This window comes from Peromyscus leucopus, chromosome 3 (assembly GCF_004664715.2).
Source record: "Peromyscus leucopus breed LL Stock chromosome 3, UCI_PerLeu_2.1, whole genome shotgun sequence".
Taxonomy (NCBI): Eukaryota; Metazoa; Chordata; class Mammalia; order Rodentia; family Cricetidae; genus Peromyscus; species Peromyscus leucopus.
The window spans coordinates 136,996,799-137,014,608 of record NC_051065.1 but is presented as its reverse complement, the minus strand read 5'-3'; the positions used below and the strand labels follow the sequence as shown (position 1 = coordinate 137,014,608).

At 38.1% G+C, this 17,810-nt stretch overlaps 1 protein-coding gene across 4 annotated transcripts in view; it reads left to right on the top strand.

Annotated features, from left to right (window-relative positions):
* LOC114695021 (activating transcription factor 7 interacting protein) overlaps positions 1-17,810 on the top strand; it is an 88,829-nt gene that overhangs the window by 45,828 nt on the left and 25,191 nt on the right. For all 4 annotated transcript variants that reach the window (XM_028872163.2, XM_028872161.2, XM_037204049.1 and 1 more), the window contains exons 4-9: positions 1,149-1,294; positions 3,247-3,384; positions 8,141-8,206; positions 11,034-11,107; positions 11,644-11,732; positions 15,240-15,875. In XM_028872163.2, coding sequence (XP_028727996.1) covers positions 1,149-1,294; positions 3,247-3,384; positions 8,141-8,206; positions 11,034-11,107; positions 11,644-11,732; positions 15,240-15,875 — 1,149 coding nt within the window. The remainder of the gene's footprint in view (positions 1-1,148; positions 1,295-3,246; positions 3,385-8,140; positions 8,207-11,033; positions 11,108-11,643; positions 11,733-15,239; positions 15,876-17,810) is intronic.

Below are 17,810 nucleotides of genomic sequence, written 5' to 3'. Positions count from 1 at the left end.
AGAGTCTTTGGATGTTTTACTTCATATGTTTCAATGTGTTTATGTTAATCATTCCCCGGAGATGAGTTAGACGTACACTTTAAGTGTCTTAAGCTGTTTTTAAGCTCAGGGCAGGAGAATTTGTCTTGCTGTTGTGAGAGGTAATATGTTTTTAACTACAACAGATTCCTAGGGAAGGGATGCTAGAACTGATGCTGTAGACTTAGAAGAGGATCAGTCAGCCAGAAGCCAGGGGTTAATTTTGGTTTATTGTGTCTGTATTAAAGAGTTGTAAAAATAGAACTGCATTAAATAAATTCATAGATAGATGTGGATATATTTATCTACTGTTACAATAAAACTGAATGAATAGGTTTTGAGTTCCTCTCTACCCCTCATCTTGAACATTATTTTACAGATCAAAGAAAATAGCTTTTATTTATGGAGCAGCGTTGGTATAACCATAAAAGGTTGGAATATTAGTGGTTTTTTACTTTTTGAAATGCTAAAAACCAGTTAAATTTTTTTTCACTATTTCATGAATGTTAACATTTGAAAATTTTTGAAGTGAAGACTTTGAATGTCTATTCTGTGCCAATTATCCTTTTATGACATTAATTTTACTATCTATATGTATCTGAACTCTTCGGACATGTTAAGAGTATCTGTTAGAGTCACTCACTGTTCAGGGTTGAATGATTAGGGGCAGCTCAGTCAGTATGACTGCCATGCACCTGTTTTCACAGAGGAAGAAGAGTTAAGCAATTCAGAATATACATAGATAGTAGAAGTCTGTGGCATAGGATGGCCATTATATGTTGTTAAGATACTCATATGTGCTATGAAATTCAGTAGAGGGAAGATTATGGGAGAGTCCTGTCATCTGCGTGACAAAGCTGTAGAGCATTCTCTATCTTAATGTGAGAATTTCAAGGAAAGAATGCGCCATGTTTTCAGTGCACATTGCTGAGCAGCTTGGAGGTTCTCTTTGGCATACTGAATATGATCTCAGCTTTACAGCTGAGCATTGGATGCCTGCTGAGCTCTTCCATCTTAAGCGCAGTTACACAGTGACCGACTGAGAGCTGCATCTGCTGACATTGTGTGTTGGGTCCTGTAACTAAAACACCGGGCTGATCAGGGTGGGGGTTTTCTTGTTGTTTTGTCAGATGAGGTTTCCAGACGGAAACGTTCTAAATCAGAAGACATGGACAGTGTGCAGTCCAAACGCCGGCGCTACATGGAAGAAGAATATGAGGCAGAGTTCCAGGTCAAGATTACAGCCAAAGGAGACGTTAACCAGAAGCTTCAAAAGGTGCTGGACACTACAGTTCAGTGTGCCAGATGATCACTGTCTGCAGGCTTCGAGATTTCTAGCGTGATCCCTTCTATGTCTACATAGCCAGTCAGAACTTGAAGACAATGACAAGCTATGAAGTCTGATTTTTATTTATTTATTTATTTATTTATTTATTTATTTATTTATTTATTTATTTATTTATTTTGTTAACTTCACTTTTAAATTCCTCTGAATCTATTTGGCCACAGTATTTTTATTTTAAAACACAGTAGTGATTATTTAAATGAAAGGGAGATGTAATATTTCTCTATTTGTTATTATAGTAAAACTGAATAGTTCTTGAGTTTTTTTCTTCCTATATTGAACATTATTTTACAGTGCAGAAGAAACAAGCTTTATTTGTTTTAAATATTTATAGACTTTAATCTCTATAATAATCTTAATATGTTATAAGTTGGTATATTCTAAACCTTTTTAGTGTTAATATAAAGAATGGTAGAGACAACGCTTTAGATACACTAGGAAAAGGGAATGTTCAGAGTAAAGATTTTTTTGAAATTTTCCTCTATATCTGCTATGCTAGCATACAAATATTGAAAATAATTAATGTTACACATATTTTTCAAAGTATGAGAAAGGGAAGACCTCTCAGAGGGTAAATACTATGCAAGCACAAGAATCTGAGTTCTCACCCACCCCACTCATGAAAAGCCACATGTGGTGGTGTACGCCTGTAATTCTGGCTAGTACACTGGGAAGCTGAGGCAGGAAGGAGACTCCTGGGTTTCAATGACCAGCCAGTCTAGGTAGTTGGTGAACTCGAGCTCAACCCTGTCTCAAAACAAGGTGCAGAGTGATCATGGAAAACACTTTATGTTGACCTCTGGAGTCCATCGGCACACATATGATCACATGTACCTGCTCATGCATGTGCACCACATCAACATGTGTTCAGAGTAACTTTTATAGAGAGACATGAAACTCCGGTGCCCCTCCCTCCATGAGATATTATTTCATAATAGTTTAGGCTGTAGCCCAGGTTGGCTTTAATCTTGCAGGTGTCCTCCTGCCACAACTTCCAGGTGATTGATTACAGGTGTGAGTCACCAAGTCTGCTTTTGTTTTTCAGGGTCTTAGTCATGGAGATACAAGGACAAATAGTACAAATATCTATGCTTTCTTTAAAAAGGAAATTAATAATGAAGTAATAAAAAATGTGATTACTGCCCAGTTTCTCTTTCTTGTGCATAATGAGGTAGCATTGCATCCGGCACTGTTCAAATTGGGAAAGGTTATGAATGCCTGGGGGTTGAGGAGTTCCATCTCTAGAACAGGTTTCTCAGGTTTGGCATATGGATATGCCAGGGTCCTGTTTGTTGTGGTTCAGATGAGGCAATAGTTGAATAAACACTTAGAAATATTTTATCAATTTTGATACTCCAATGACATTTTTACTGCATTGCCAGTCTTTAATAGATTAGAAAAATTTTGAAACTGTTTTTTTTTTTTTTGGTTTTTTGAGACAGGGTTTCTCTGTGTAGCTTTGCGCCTTTCCTGGAACTCACTTGGTAGCCCAGGTTGGCCTCAAACTCACAGAGATCCGACTGCCTTTGCCTTCCAAGTGCTGGGATTAAAGGCGTGCGCCACTACCGCCTGGCTGAAACTGTTCTTTTTAACAAATTTTGTTAAAGTTGGTTCAGCATAATAAGGAAGATGAGGAGACAATATCAAAAATCTTCAAATAATTTTCAGAATTCCACTCTGGAAATGTTATCCTTAGCGTGGACTTCTGTTTTGACATAGTAGTGAATGTCAGTAGGTGGCATTGAGTTTGGGATTTTATTCTTTAAATTAGTTAACCTTGTTTTATTCATAAATAAGTTTATATTATTGTTACTAGTTCTTAATATTTACTATTTTTGTTTGCTGAGTTGCCTTTTTGTAACAAAGGAATTTTCCCCCCTTAGGTCATACAGTGGTTACTAGAAGAAAAATTGTGTGCTCTACAGTGTGCTGTGTTTGATAAGACTTTGGCAGAATTGAAAACACGCGTGGAGAAGATAGAATGCAACAAAAGGCATAAAGCAGTTCTTACTGAGCTACAGGTTTGTACACTAATGTTAACTTTATTCTCCATGTTTCATTTTATAATTTATTTTCTGATTATATATTATCATTTTGATGTATTTTAAGCTGACTACAAAATGCATTTACATTCTATGTAAGAAGTCAAAGGTGTCTGTTATTAGTTCTTTTGGGGCTGCTGTAAAAACAGAACCATACATAGCTAGATGCTTTACCAACTGAAATGTATTACTTCACAGTTGGAGAATAGAAACCCAAAGTGAAGGTGCTAGCAGATAGTTCTTTCTGAGTTGTAGTGCTGTGAGGAAGAATATACACCACATCTCTTCAGATGGTTGCTGACAGCTCTGAAGAGGCATCATTTCCATTCCTGGCTTTATCTTCACATGGCATTTTCTTTGTGTGTATTTTGTGTTCAAATTTCTCTGTATTTGAAGGTACCAGTTATATAAATTAGACTAGGAGGGAACCACCTCAGTCCAATAGACTTAATATTAATTGATTATTTTCACAGTGACACTTGTATACTAGGGTTGTCGACTTTATAAAATGAGCTTTGGCATAATTTAGCCCACATCAGAGACGCAGAAATTACCTAAATTGGTACTTAAAAGAAGTTTTTGTTTGTCACTGAAGAAAGGTCAGTATATAGCATATCATAGATGCAAAATATTTGTGAAGGATTATTTTTCTATCAGTCTACTCTCTCTGTGGCCATTATGTTTTAGTGATGTTAAATAGTGCTGGAGAGATGACTCAGTGGTTAAGAGCAGTGGCTGCTATTGCAGAGGACCCAGGTTCAGGCCTCAGCACTCACATAGTGACTCACAAATGTCTGCAACTCCAGTGGGGATCTAATAGCTTTTACTGCCCTCCTTGAGCACAAGACACATTACACATATGGTGCATGTGTATACATGCTGGTGGAAACATTTATACACATAATTTTTTTTAAAGATGTTAGTTTACTAATCCATATTAAAGGTAAGTACTTTTTTGTATATATAATTGAGGATGATCTTGGGCTTCTGGTTTCCTGCCTCCACTTACTGTTAGGATTATAAGTATACACCATCACACCTAGATTTTGTGGTGTTAGGGGTCAAACGCAGGGCGTTGTTCATGCTAGGCAAACACTCTACCAACTGAGCTACATCCTCAGTTGCTCCCACTCCCCGCCGAAATGCTTCTTTATTCAATCAGTGGAGTTCCTCAAACAAAATGTGTAATATATTCCCCAATAATTCTGCGTTGAGAATGAAAATGGATGTATAATCATTTTCCTTTTTATTAGTATTATAATGAACTTCTTTATTCTAATTTTGGCTTAAGTTCTGCTTTATCAAATATGTATGTAAACTCCACCTTGGTTCAGTTATCATTTGCTTGGAATATCATTTTCCATTCTTTCACATTAACTTTATATCTTTGTCAGTGTGATGTGTTTCTTGCAGGCAGTAATCAGTTGGATTTTTTTTTTCCTGTTTTAATCTATGCATCTTTGAACTGGAGAGTGAAGATGATTTACATTTACTACTAAGAACTTTATGCTCATTCCTGGAATTCTGTCTTCTTCCATGGCCCCAACTCCTCAGTTGATTTGAGTACTTTTTTTTTTCTTTCTCCCTTACTCACCTTAGAAGTTTGCTGGGTCACTATATTGAATTTGTTTTATTATTTCCTAATTCTGTTAGTTCATACATTATCATGGAACCCATTTTTCCCTAAGCTTTTATGATTGAGACTTTCTTCTTTATGTAGGATTCTCTAATTTTTTTCTAATTTTGACTTAAGTGGTCATGGTTTGATTTAGTGTTTGTTCATCTTAGGATGACTCCCCCCCTCCCCACATTAGAATTTAGAGGATAACTTTTCTGAATATTGTAAACTATTTGGTAGTGATTTACATGAAATATATCATTCCGTGCTCTCCTGACTTTTAGGTTTTATGAGGTAATAAAATTATAATGAATTTGCCTTTGTAAGATGGCCCTTTACTTTTGTAGCTATCAGCATTCTTTGCTGAGTACTCTTGATAATTCATTTTAACTATAATGCGACATGAAGAGTTTCTTTCTAGTCATGTCTGATTAGGGTTTTCTAATACCTCCTACACTTGAACGTTTTTCTTTTCTTTTTCTTTTTAAAGATTTATTTATTATACATACAGTATTCTGTCTGCATGTATGCCTGCAGACCAGAAGAGGGCACCAGATCTCATTACAGATGGTTGTAATGTACAGAGCCACCATGTGGTTGTTGGGAATTGAACTCAGGACCTCTAGAAGAGCAGCCAGTGAGTGCTCTTAACTGCTAAACCATCTCTCCAGCCCAAACGTCATTTTCTAAATTGGAAATTTTCTGCTATAATGTGATTGAATAGATTTTTCTATGCTTTTAGTTTGCGTCTTAGCCCCTTCTACCTCAGGGATTATTAAATTGGACTCTTGATCAGAGTTGCTGAAAGTTGTGGTTATGGTTCATTATTCTTATTATTTTCCTTTATTGCTGTATGAATATAAGAATTCCTTACCTTGTTTTCAGTCACTGATATTCTTTCTTCTGATTGATAAGTCTTTGGGTAATGCATCCCACTGAGTTTTAAATTTTTTTATTGGCCTTTTAATTTCTTCTTCTTCTTTTTAAAGATCTAATTATGTATTATGTATACAGTGTTCTGTCTGCACATATCCCTGCAAGTCAGAAGAGGGCACCAGATCTCATTACAGATGGTTGTGAGCCACCATGTGGTTGCTGGGAATTGAACTCAGGACCTTTGGAAGAACAAGCAGTGCTCTTAACCTCTGAGCCATCTCTCCAGCCCCGCCTTTTAATTTCTAATATTTCCATTAATTTTTTATTATTCTCCAGAATATCTCTGTGTTAAATTTGAATTTGTTATCTAAATACCTAAGTTGCTTTGCTTCATTTAACTTAATTTTTTTCATTGAAGTGATAGTTCTTTTTAAAATTACATTTTTGAATTCTTTGGCATTTCAATCACTTTGTTATCTTTGGGTTCAGTTATTAAAGGGTCATTAACTTGTGGAGAACTCTCACATGTCTGTGTTTCTATATCTTAATGTATATATCTGTTGATTGATACTTCTGGCTTCATGTTTTAGCTGGCTGCTTTCTCTTGCGGTCTCAGTCTCTTCTACCACTCAGGAGAGAGAATATACCACAGTAACAATTGATATTAAAAAAAAAACCTAGATGTTTAAATTTTTATTACTGTTATTTAGTTTGTGTGTGTATGTATATATGTATGTATGTATGTATGTATGTGTGTATGTACATACATGGTACACATGTGGAATCAAGACAGCTTGCAAAGGTAGACTCCCTTTCTGGTATGTGGGTCAGGGGCTCGCAAGTGCTGAGCCGTCTTGCACAACATCCTTAAATGTAGTAATAATTACAAACAACATCTGTTTTCCTACGTAGGGTAGAAGAGCAAAAACCCAGGACACATATGATAAACTCAGGACTTAAAAATGAAATCATAGTTAATTAGAATAGAAAAGGGAATAGGAAAAGGACGGCACAGGAGAAGCAAATTATGAAAGACAGGAAAAACATGCTGTGAAGGAATGAGAAGCTGCAGTGAGTGTTAAGCATGCACGCATGCACACACACACACACACACACACACACACACACACACACACACACACATAAAAGACAGACACAGAGACAGAATGCCTGAGCTGAGCAAGAGAGAGAGAGACACACAAAGGAATACAGAACATAACAAAAGCAAGCAGAAGACCAGTTGAAGAGAGTTTAAGAATGCTCTGGTGTGTTTTCCCTGAGCTTGTCAGTTGGCAGTTCACTTGCTTTAGAAGGCAAAATGTCATTGAACTGTTTTCTCTGTGAATTCCAAACAGGTTAGACCTGAAAGGGTTGTTTGCCTTCTGAGCTCCTCTTGCTTTCAAAGGGTAATTTATAAATCCTCATCTCACCTGCTGTAGAGCCAGTAAAGCCTTTCTGAAAAACATTTAGTCACTTAGAATTCCACTTCTGTGAATGACCCTCAAGAAATAAAAAGTTATCAAGCCATCAATTATAGCCTTGTATGACTATATCAATGCACTGGAAAACATTCACCTTATCCAGTAGAAAAAAACATTTATATAATCAGCCTCTATCTAGTACAGCAGTTCTCAGCCTGTGGGCCATGACCCTGTCGGGGGTCACATATAATATCCTGCATATCAGGTATTTACATTACAATTCATGACCGTAGCAAAATTACAGTTATGAAGTAGCAACAAAATAATTTTATGGTTGGGGTCACCACAATATGAGGAACTGTATTAAGGGGTTGCAGTGTGAGGAAGGTTGAGAACACTGCTCTAGTAGAAAAGTGCATGTACAAATGAGTCTCTACAGTACATAGATATCCAAGTGGTTTGTCAAGGGATCTCTTAGGACTTGCATGTATGCCTACATGCCTGTATGTTTCAGTAGGAAAGTTAAATTTAATTATCACCATTTTGAAAAATAACTACAAATAAAACCTTACATATTCCAAAATATTCTGCTAGAAAGTGAACTCACCTAGTTGTGGGTAAAGGCAAACTGGTCTATTAGTATTTACACCTGGCAATTATTTCAGGGACTACAGTGGGTTTCCTGTAATTTTCTGTGTTTTCCAAATATGTATTTTATAATCAGCTTGTCTTTCCTCTGAAGAGCCTGTTGTCTTTAGATTTCTCTTGTGTATAGCAGACTTTAAAGGAGTTACACCACTTGACTTTGTTTGTTTTCTAGGCCAAGATAGCCAGATTGACCAAACGTTTTGGAGCAGCCAAAGACGATCTTAAGAAAAGACAAGAAGTAAGCATTTCTGTTCTAGCCATGTTCATTGTCTTAGTGTTTTACTTTTGTGAAGTGATTCCATGACCATGGCAACTCTTAGAATAGAAAACATTTAATTGGGGCTGGCTTTCAGTTTAGAGGTTTAGTCTATTATCATCATGGTAGGAAGCATGGCGGCACACTGGCAGACATGGTGCTGTAGAGGTATCTGAGATTTCTACATTCAGATGGGAGGTAGCAGGAAGAGAGAATGACACTGGGCCTGGCTTGAGCATTTTAAAACCTCGAAGCACACCCTCAGTGATATACTTCCTCCAAAAAGGCCACTTTTCCTAATAGTGCTACTTCCTGGTGCTCAAGCATTCAAATCTTTGAGCCTATGGGGGACATTCTTATTCAAATTACCACTTTCCATTCTTTGTCCCCAATAGGCTTATAGCCATATCATAATGCAATACATTCAGTCCAACTTCAAAAGTCCCCATAGTCCATAACAGTCCCAATACTGTTCAAATGTCCAAAGTTCAAAGTCTCTTCTGAAACTCAAAGCAATCTCTTAAGTGTAACCCTCTATAAAATAAAAATAAAAAACCAGATTACATACTTCCAACAAACAATGGCATAAGATATACATTACCATTCCAAAAGGGAATAAAAGGGAACATAGTAATAAAATACTGGGCCAAAGCTGGACTAAAAACCAGATGGGCAAACTCTAGACTCTGCATCTCCATGTCTGATATCAAAATGCTCTTCAGATCTCCAACTCCTTTCAGCTTTGTTGACTGCACATACTTCTTTCTTTCAGGCTGGTTCCACTCCCTGTTGTAGTTCTCCTTAGCAATTATCCCATGACTGGCCATCTCTAACGTCTTGGGGTCTTCAAGGCAATCCAGGCTTTACCTTCACAGCTTCGTGCACTGTCCTCTCTGGGCCTCCTCTATGCAGGGACACCCATGCTACATCCCTGGCCTCAGTGGCTTTCCTTAGGTGCAGAGGGAGATTCTACAACCTCTTCCTTATATCCTTGACTCTAAAGCCAGAATTATGTGGCCAAAGCTGCCAAGTTCTGCCGCTTGCTGGGGCTGGAACATGTTATTCAAATATATTTCCACCAGCTTTCTGGTTTCGATTGTTTTCTTCCTGAATAAGTTTGGATGTCCTGAAACTTGCTTTGTAGATCAAGCTAGCCTCAAACTCAGAGATCTGCCTGCCTCTACCTCCTGAGTGCAGAGGATAGGGGCATGTATCACCACACCCAATCCTAAGCTTTTCTTTAATTCCTTTTCACAAGTTGGAAGTTTAGCTGGGTGGGATCTTGCCCCGAGGTTTTCACTCTCTTTATTCCATCTAGTATCAAGCTTTTTTTTTTTTTTTAAAATCTGTTTATCTCTGAGCATAAGACTTAACTCAATTATACTTTCTGGTGTCCCCTTTCTCCTCAGACTGCACATTTTGTGCTTTTTCTTACTCAGCCTTCTTCTCTTCATTATAGATCTGCGTAAGACTGTTCACTAATAACCATGCAACATAGTCAAGCCTAAGCTGTTTTGAAATCTCTGCTAGTGCCATTAGTCCAAAATCTTCAGTTCAACCTCAAGCACATTTTTTGGACAAGGGCAAAAAGCAGCCACATTCGTTGCTGAGTTATCACAAAATAATGATTTGTAGGCCATTTACTAATTAGTTTTACTCATCTCTGAAACTTCTTGAGCCCAGCCTTCATAATCCGTATTGCTCTCAGCACCACTGTCCTTCACCTTTCTACTAGGATGGCCCATTAAGCCCCCACTTCAAGTGCTACTGCTTTTCCAATTTAAAGTTCCAAAGTCCACACTCTGCCAACAAGAAACATGGCCAGGCCTATACAACAACAATCCCCCAGTCCCTGGTACCAACTTCTGTCTTAGTTAGGGTTTCTAATTGGGGCTGTCTTACAGTTTCAGAGATTCCGTTATTATCATGGTGGGGAGCATGGTGGCACACAGGCAGACATGGTGCTGGAGAGGTAGCTGAGAGTCCTCCATATGGATTGGCAGGCAGCAGGAAGAGAAAGTGGGCCACTAGTCCTGGCGTGAGCACCTGAACCCTCAAAGCCCACCCCCAGTGACACACTTCCTCCAAAGGTCACGCCTCCTAATGGTGCCATTCCCTGTTAACCAGACATTCAAATCTACGAGCCAGTGGGGGCAATTCTTATTCAAACCACTATTCAGTTACCTGTGTAATTTTAACTAACATTTCCTTTATCATAACTGTGAAATTTGCGCTCTTCCACATATTTGTGTAGGTTTTTGAGCTGAACCTTTAGACTAATTATTCTCTTCAGTATTCTTAAGTGTCAGCATTTCTCTTCATCTATTTGAGGTTGCAGAATTCTTGAAACTATGTTTTCTGTCTTTTAAATTCTGTTTTTAAAGGCTAGGCTTGGTTGGTAGTGTGCTCACCTAGCATGGGAAGTACTGGATTGCATCCCAGCACCACACAGGACAGAGCCCTACAGAGTATTCTGAGAAATATTCAGAAAATTGCCAGCTCCTAAAGAGAAGTAAATTGTGTAGAACTAGCTAGCTACTAAGATAGAGGGAACACCATCTGAAAAAAAAAAAAATGACCAAGTTACCATCTGGAGATTGACAGTATGAAAAAGTTGAGGTTTATGAAGAAAAACTCCATAAGAAAATAGGAAAAGACAAACTATTGATAAGCTGATCCTGCAGTGTTTTTCTATTTTATTAGTTAAATAATAGATCAAATATTGAGAAAGTACTTGAATGTTTTTTTTAAATTAATAATTCCTATATATTGGGTTTTATTTCTTACTTTGTTATTTCCCCTTTTTCAGAGCCCTCCAAACCCACCTATATCACCAGGAAAGCCTGCCAGTGATGTCAGCAGCAATAACAATGTGACCTACAGGTACAACCACAGTCTGTGCATTGTGTTTACTTAGAAAGCAAGGTTCTGCTTAGTCTTGGCATGAAATTGTAAATACCTGTCTGTGTAGCGGTAAATGCATCAAGTCATAGCTACTTTTCTACTTTCCCTTTATATTATGTATTGTTTTTGCTAATTTATTACAATGTTTTCTTTTGTTAAGACTTTTTTCTTTGCTTTTGCAGTGTTGAGGATTAAATCTAGGGGTCACCCCTCCCCCAAACCCTACCTATTTCTTTAAGAACATGTCATTAATAGTTCTTAGCAGTTGAGAACTGGTTGGGTCAGTGATGAGAAGGTGCCTTTACTTAGGTCCTTCTGACAGTGGACTGCAGACAGGAACTCTGCTGCAGTGTTATCTGACATGGCCGAAGTCTGGGAATCCACTGTGGCTTCAGGCAATGGGTGCAAACCTCAGATCTTACCCTTGCCCACCATGGACCACTGTTTTTCCTGTGCTTTGGTGGGTTCCCCCTAGGGTGGCATCGCCATTGACTGTACATGTATCTGTTTCATAGAAATGCAGGCACAGTGCGACAGATGCTGGAGTCCAAAAGAAATGTTAGCGAGGGTCCACCACCATCCTTTCAAACTCCTGTGAATACAGGTAACTTTTTTTTTTTTTTAAATACCAAAAATACATTTTCTTGGGCCCTAAATTATTTGGTTCTCTTTTGTGGTTAGAATGGGTTAGAAAACAGGACACTTTGGTATAAATATGAATATTTCAAAAAAATTTCAGGATAAAATATAAGTATGCATGAAAAGATAGACATTGAAATTCCCAGTGTAGTACTTCTCAGCCTTTTTTTTTTTTTTTTTTTTTTAAATCTGTAGGGCCCTTTACAGTCTCATGAAATTACTAAGAACTCTAGAGAATTTTTGAGTTAAACTAATTGATACTATCAATTGATTTAAAATAAAAAGTTAAGGTCTTTTGTTCACTTAAAATTAATAATAAGCCCAGAGACAGGTGGATCTTGTTCAAGGCCAGCCTGGTCTACATAGTCAGTTCTGAGACAGCCAGGGCCCTTGTCTTGAGTAAACAAAAACCCCACAGAAATAAATTACAATAATCTTGTAATATGCACACAAAAACTTTTTTAAAATAGAAAACAACTGTATTTTTAACAAATAATCAGTGAAATGGTAGAGATCTGAATCTCATATCCAGAACCTCCACTAAACAAACAAACAAAGGCAGCCACCACGCTTGGCTGTCCCAGTGCTAGAGAGGGAACAGGCTCTGGCCAGCCAGCCTCCATGGTGAGCTCCAGGCCAGGAAGAGACCCCAGTGTCCCAGAAAAGGGTAAAAAAGGAGGTGGAGAGTGGCTGTCACCAAGATGCAGAAGGGTGTGTGTGAAGCTAGTGCCAGCGACCAGATAGAAACTCTAAAGAGAAAGGTGAATGCCACCAGAGGAACGGCCCTGGAGCTGTCCTCTGATCTCCACGTTCATGTCCACATGTGAGCATCCGTGGACATACACAGTACCAGTGAAAACAGGGACGTGCTACCTCTTTCACGTTTCTTTAAAATCCTGGTTAAGATGGTAAGCAGCTAATGCTGGCTGGATTCTAGCTCTGTACCTGCTTTTGATCTCTTCCAGTCTGCTGACTTCATCTAGGAAAGAAATGTAGCCTCACCCAGACAGATGGGAACGGGCCAGGTAGCTGGAGGCTCCCCTCTGATGGTGGTTTCTGTGGAGCTAATGCAGAGCAGAGCCAGAAATCATATGCTTTTCTCACTGTTTTTCTAAGTCCCTCTTTCAACAAACTGAGTCTTGTGCAGGCCTGTAATTCCAGAACTCGACTGGTTGTGGCAGCTAGATCATAATTCAAGGGTAGCAGATGATTTTGCTGGGGGATAGGACATAATAGGGATAGGATAGAAATGGTAGTTTTTATTACTTCTTTATGGACATTTTAAAGTAAAATTTACTTTTTTAAAATACTATAATAAGCATTTGTTAGTTGAAGGCTTAGTGTTACAGGAGTATCTGGTACCTCTGTACTGCCTTGGATTTTGTAGTTTTCTCCTTATCACAGTCTCATTTCCATTGTTTGTTACCACTACAAATATTACATGGAACATTCAATTAATAATTCATATCTTTTATTGTGATAATCATTTTATTATTAGGCATTATTTTTTAACTATGCCTAATTTCCAAATTAAACTTTACTGTAGGGATAGGTGTACAATCATGTGCCACATAATGACATTTCAATGAGTTGTGAATGCATTTAAAATGGTTATCTGTGAGATCATAATGGAGTTGAGAAATTCTTATCAGCTGCTGAGGCCATAGCTGTTTTACTATTGTAGCTCATCATGTTATTCTCAAGTGTGTTATGTTCATGGGAACAGAGATCCAGCATTGTGAGCTATACAGACTGTAGTAAATAGAATTGTGTAGGATACCTAATGACAACTATTTACTGCTTTATTACTATTACCAATAGTTTACTGTAAACTCATGTGCCATTTTATACTTGTAGTAGCTGCATATATTTCATAGTTACTGTCTCTTTTTTTTTTTTTCTTTTTTTTTTTTCTTTTTTTTTTTTGGTTTTTCGAGACAGGGTTTCTCTGTGTAGCTTTGCGCCTTTCCTGGAAGTTACTGTCTCTTGACCCATTGAGAATGATGGATATATCCCAGCTAGATTTATACAGTCTTGTGATCATACAGCATTGGAATTATGTAATGACACATTTCTCAAAACATACCCATGTTGTTAAAGGTTACATGGCTACTTGGAAAAGATGTGTGTGTAAGGTTCTCTATTCTCTGCCTTATGCATCACTGGGACTCTTAGAATATAATTTCTACAGATATAGAGCTGCTGAACTAAGCCAACAGGCATTCACCTTTTGTCCACATAGCATAAAATTCAAATGTCTCATTACTATTATGAAAATAACCATGACGTTGTAAACTCCGTGCAAGGTTCCCAGGAAACTATAGGTATCCCTCTGCACTTACTGAGAATTACTGCTCTGGTGTACCTATGATTTTGGAAAGACTAGATATCTGAGTAGTCAATTGAATATATTTTAAACCTGTTCCAATGAGACTAAACCTAAGTTGTTGAGTCGTAAGTTACTGTAAATCTCTGTGGTCAGCACTTAGTCTTTTCTCTCTTTGGTATGTGTTCTATTTATTAATTCATCTCTTTTTTTTTTTTCCACTCAGTGCTTTCCTCTCTATCAGTAGTATTTATATGCTCTTCTTGAAGGGATCCTTTATCCAGAGTGAGTTCTTTCCCAAGGAACTCAGTAAGACTATCAGGTTTCCTCTGGTTCCAGTGGTAAAATATAGCCATCAGCTGTAGCTGGATGTTTTCTGCAGGTCCCGCCAAGCCCCTGCAGCCCCTGCAGCCCCGTGGCCTGCTTATAAAATAATCACTCAGAGGCTTATATTATACCTGCCTGGCCATTAGCTCAGGCTCATTACTGACTAGCTCTTACACTTAAATTAACCCATAATTCTTATCTATGTTTAGTCACGTGGCTTGGTACCTTTTCTCAGTTCTGCCTTGTCATCTTGCTTCCTCTGTGTCTGGCTGGCGACTCCTGACTCAGCCTTCCTCTTCCCAGAATTCTCCATGTCTGTTTGCCTAGCCTATACTTCCTGCCTGGCTACTGGCCAATAAGCATTTTATTTATCAACCAATCAGAGCAACACATATTCACAACATACAAAATGATATCCCACAGCAATCAGCTTCACTCACTGATGGGCAGTTCTTTCCACATTTCTTGCTTGTGTTGAATAGAATGAGGTTTAAAAAATACCTGCATATTTTTACTTAGTTTTCAGTATTTTTTAATTGTTTTTCCAGTTCCTCTGAAGTGAATGTTGTAATTTTCAAGATCTGTTTTGATACTGAGATAGCAATCTTACATATTAACATCAAATCATGTGGCATTTTGTAAAGACACCAAGTGTACACATAAAAGTGCTTGTAAACATTTCAGTGTCTTCAAACTTAACCTGGAAATTTTTTTTTTGTGGTAGCTTTTCTGTATATAATATATTGAACTTGTGAGACTTAGTTTTAGCTGATAAATTAAGGTGGCTATCTAGACTGAGACTTGTGTTTTTCTCTGTAGTGTCTTCAGCCAGTCTCGTCACTCCTCCGGCAATTGTCAGTAGTCAGCCTAAACTGCAGACTTCAGCCACCTCAGGTTCTCTGCCGGCAGCATCTCTTCTTCCTGCTCCCAGCACAGCCACAGTAGTTGCCACTACTCAGGTGCCTAGTGGAAACCCTCAGCCTACAATCTCGCTGCAGCCCTTGCCAGTGATTCTGCATGTTCCTGTTGCCGTAAGCTCTCAGCCTCAGCTCCTACAAAGCCATCCAGGGACTATAATGACGAATCAACCATCTGGCAGCGTTGAATTCCTATCTGTGCAAAGCCCACCAACAGTGAGTGGACTTACCAAAAACCCAGTACCCTTGCCACCCATGCCAAACCCCACCAAACCAAACACTCCGTCAGTGCCCAGTCCTGGTGTTCAGAGGAACTCTTCCACCACTGCTGCACCCTTGGGGACCACACTTGCTGTACAAGCCGTTCCAACTGCACACTCTATTGTGCAAGCCACAAGGACTTCTTTACCCACAGTGGGCCCATCTGGACTCTATAGCTCATCAAACAGTCGAGGCCCAATACAGATGAAAATCCCAATATCTGCTTTTAGCACTTCATCTTCTGCAGAACAAAATAGCTCTGCCACCCCAAGAAGCGGTAAGTTGGTTTGCTTATTAACAGAAACAAAAACACGTTAATGGCCTTTCAGTGATTAAGCTCTTTCTAGCATTATTGGAAAAATGGGGTAAACAGGTTTCGTAGCAAGCATTATAGTTTTTATGATTGATTGGGTGGACCAGAACAATTGAGTAAATACATGTTAAGTATCTAATTTTAGAAGTTTATTGCAAGAGATGATTAAAAACCATTTATCACCAGAAACTGGTGGTGCATGCCTTTAATCCCAGCACGTGGGAGGAAAACACGGGGATCTCTGAGTTCAAGTCCAGCCTGGTCTACAGAGAGAGCTCTAGGGCAGCCAAGGCCACACAGTGAAACCCTGTCTTAAAAAAACATGACAAAAAACAACAACAAAAAAAACCCATATTCTTTGAACAGGCCTAATTTCAGAGATGCCATAGATGATACCCATAATTTAAGCTGGAATCAAATGGCATATTTTGCTGTATATGAAAATTGGTGTTAAATTATATACCCATATTGTTATAAATTACTAGGTCATATAACTAAAACTTGCCATGTCTTATATTTATACACATATATTTACTTGATAAAATATGTGCTATATAATTAATTATATTTGTACATATTTGTTATAGTTCATTATATCCTTAATGGACTTTTAAGTAAATAGTTCTTGTTTATAATGAAGTACTACCCTTTAGGGCTCAAATTATATATAATTCCTTCAAGAAATAATTGGTGCGTGTAATATTCTAATGTCCTGTGGCACATAGAAACATTTAAGATAGAAAAGGACATTTAAGATAGTCCTTTTCTCACTAACTATAGATTAGATATGTAGTCTTGCCATTAAATAAGTAGTTATAAATGTAATAAATATTAAAGTAGGCTGTTTGATAAGATGTAAAAGTGGATGAGAGTCCTTGAAAGGTATGAGCTAGAGAACAGGAAATGGGGGAAATGTAACATTACATAATTCTTTTGTGTGTGGAGGAATATGGCAACTATGAATATTGACTGCAGTGTGGAAAACGGTTGGATTGAAATTAGGGTGACCAGATGATGAGATGTGGCAGGAGCAGTTCATTAGATGAGAGATGGAAGCATGAGGAAGGTGCAGACGAGAAAAAACAAGTCTAATTTGATAACATCTTGATAATTTGTTAATGTAAGATTTGTTAGCAAGGGCTACAGAGAAAGACGTCTCAGCAGTTAAAGACTGGCTGCTCTTCCAGAGGACCCAGGTTTGATTCCCAGCATCCAGAAGACAGCTCACAATCCTTTAACTCCGGTCCCAGGGGATCTAGTGCCCTCCTCTGGACTCCTTGGGTACCAAGGTATGCACATGGTGCTCAGGCATACACAACACCTCCATACATAAAATCAATCAGTTTTTTTTAAAACAAAGATTAATTCTAAAAGAAATTCTAAATTTAAAAATGGTTTGGACTTTACTTTTAAATGTGTATGTCTGTGTATGAGGAGGAGAGCAGGTGTCTGTATGCTTAGAACTGGAGTTAGTTCATTGTGAGCTGGGTGATAAGGGTGTTGGAGCTTGAGATATGCAGGTCCTCTGCAGGAATAGTTTCCTGTGCTCTTAACCATTGAGCCATCTCTCCAGCTCCTGGTTGGGCCTTGTAAAACATTAAATGTTAGTCTCATTTAGTGAGATAGATATTAAGGGGTGGTTGATTTGTAAGGGAGTTAGGTAGTTGTATAGGATTTATTAAACATCTTTCATTCCAAAATATGGGAAGACTAGATTCTTTAATAACACCAAGGAGTTACTCCTTCACCCATAATTTCCTTTGAGTTTTTGCGTGCTTTTTGCCTCCTATCTCTACTCATACAGTTATCCAGACCTACAATAGAACACTACCAGTCTGTACCTGGAAAGGACCTTGAGGACTGCAGTAAAACTGCAGTAGAGAGATGGCTCAGCAGTTA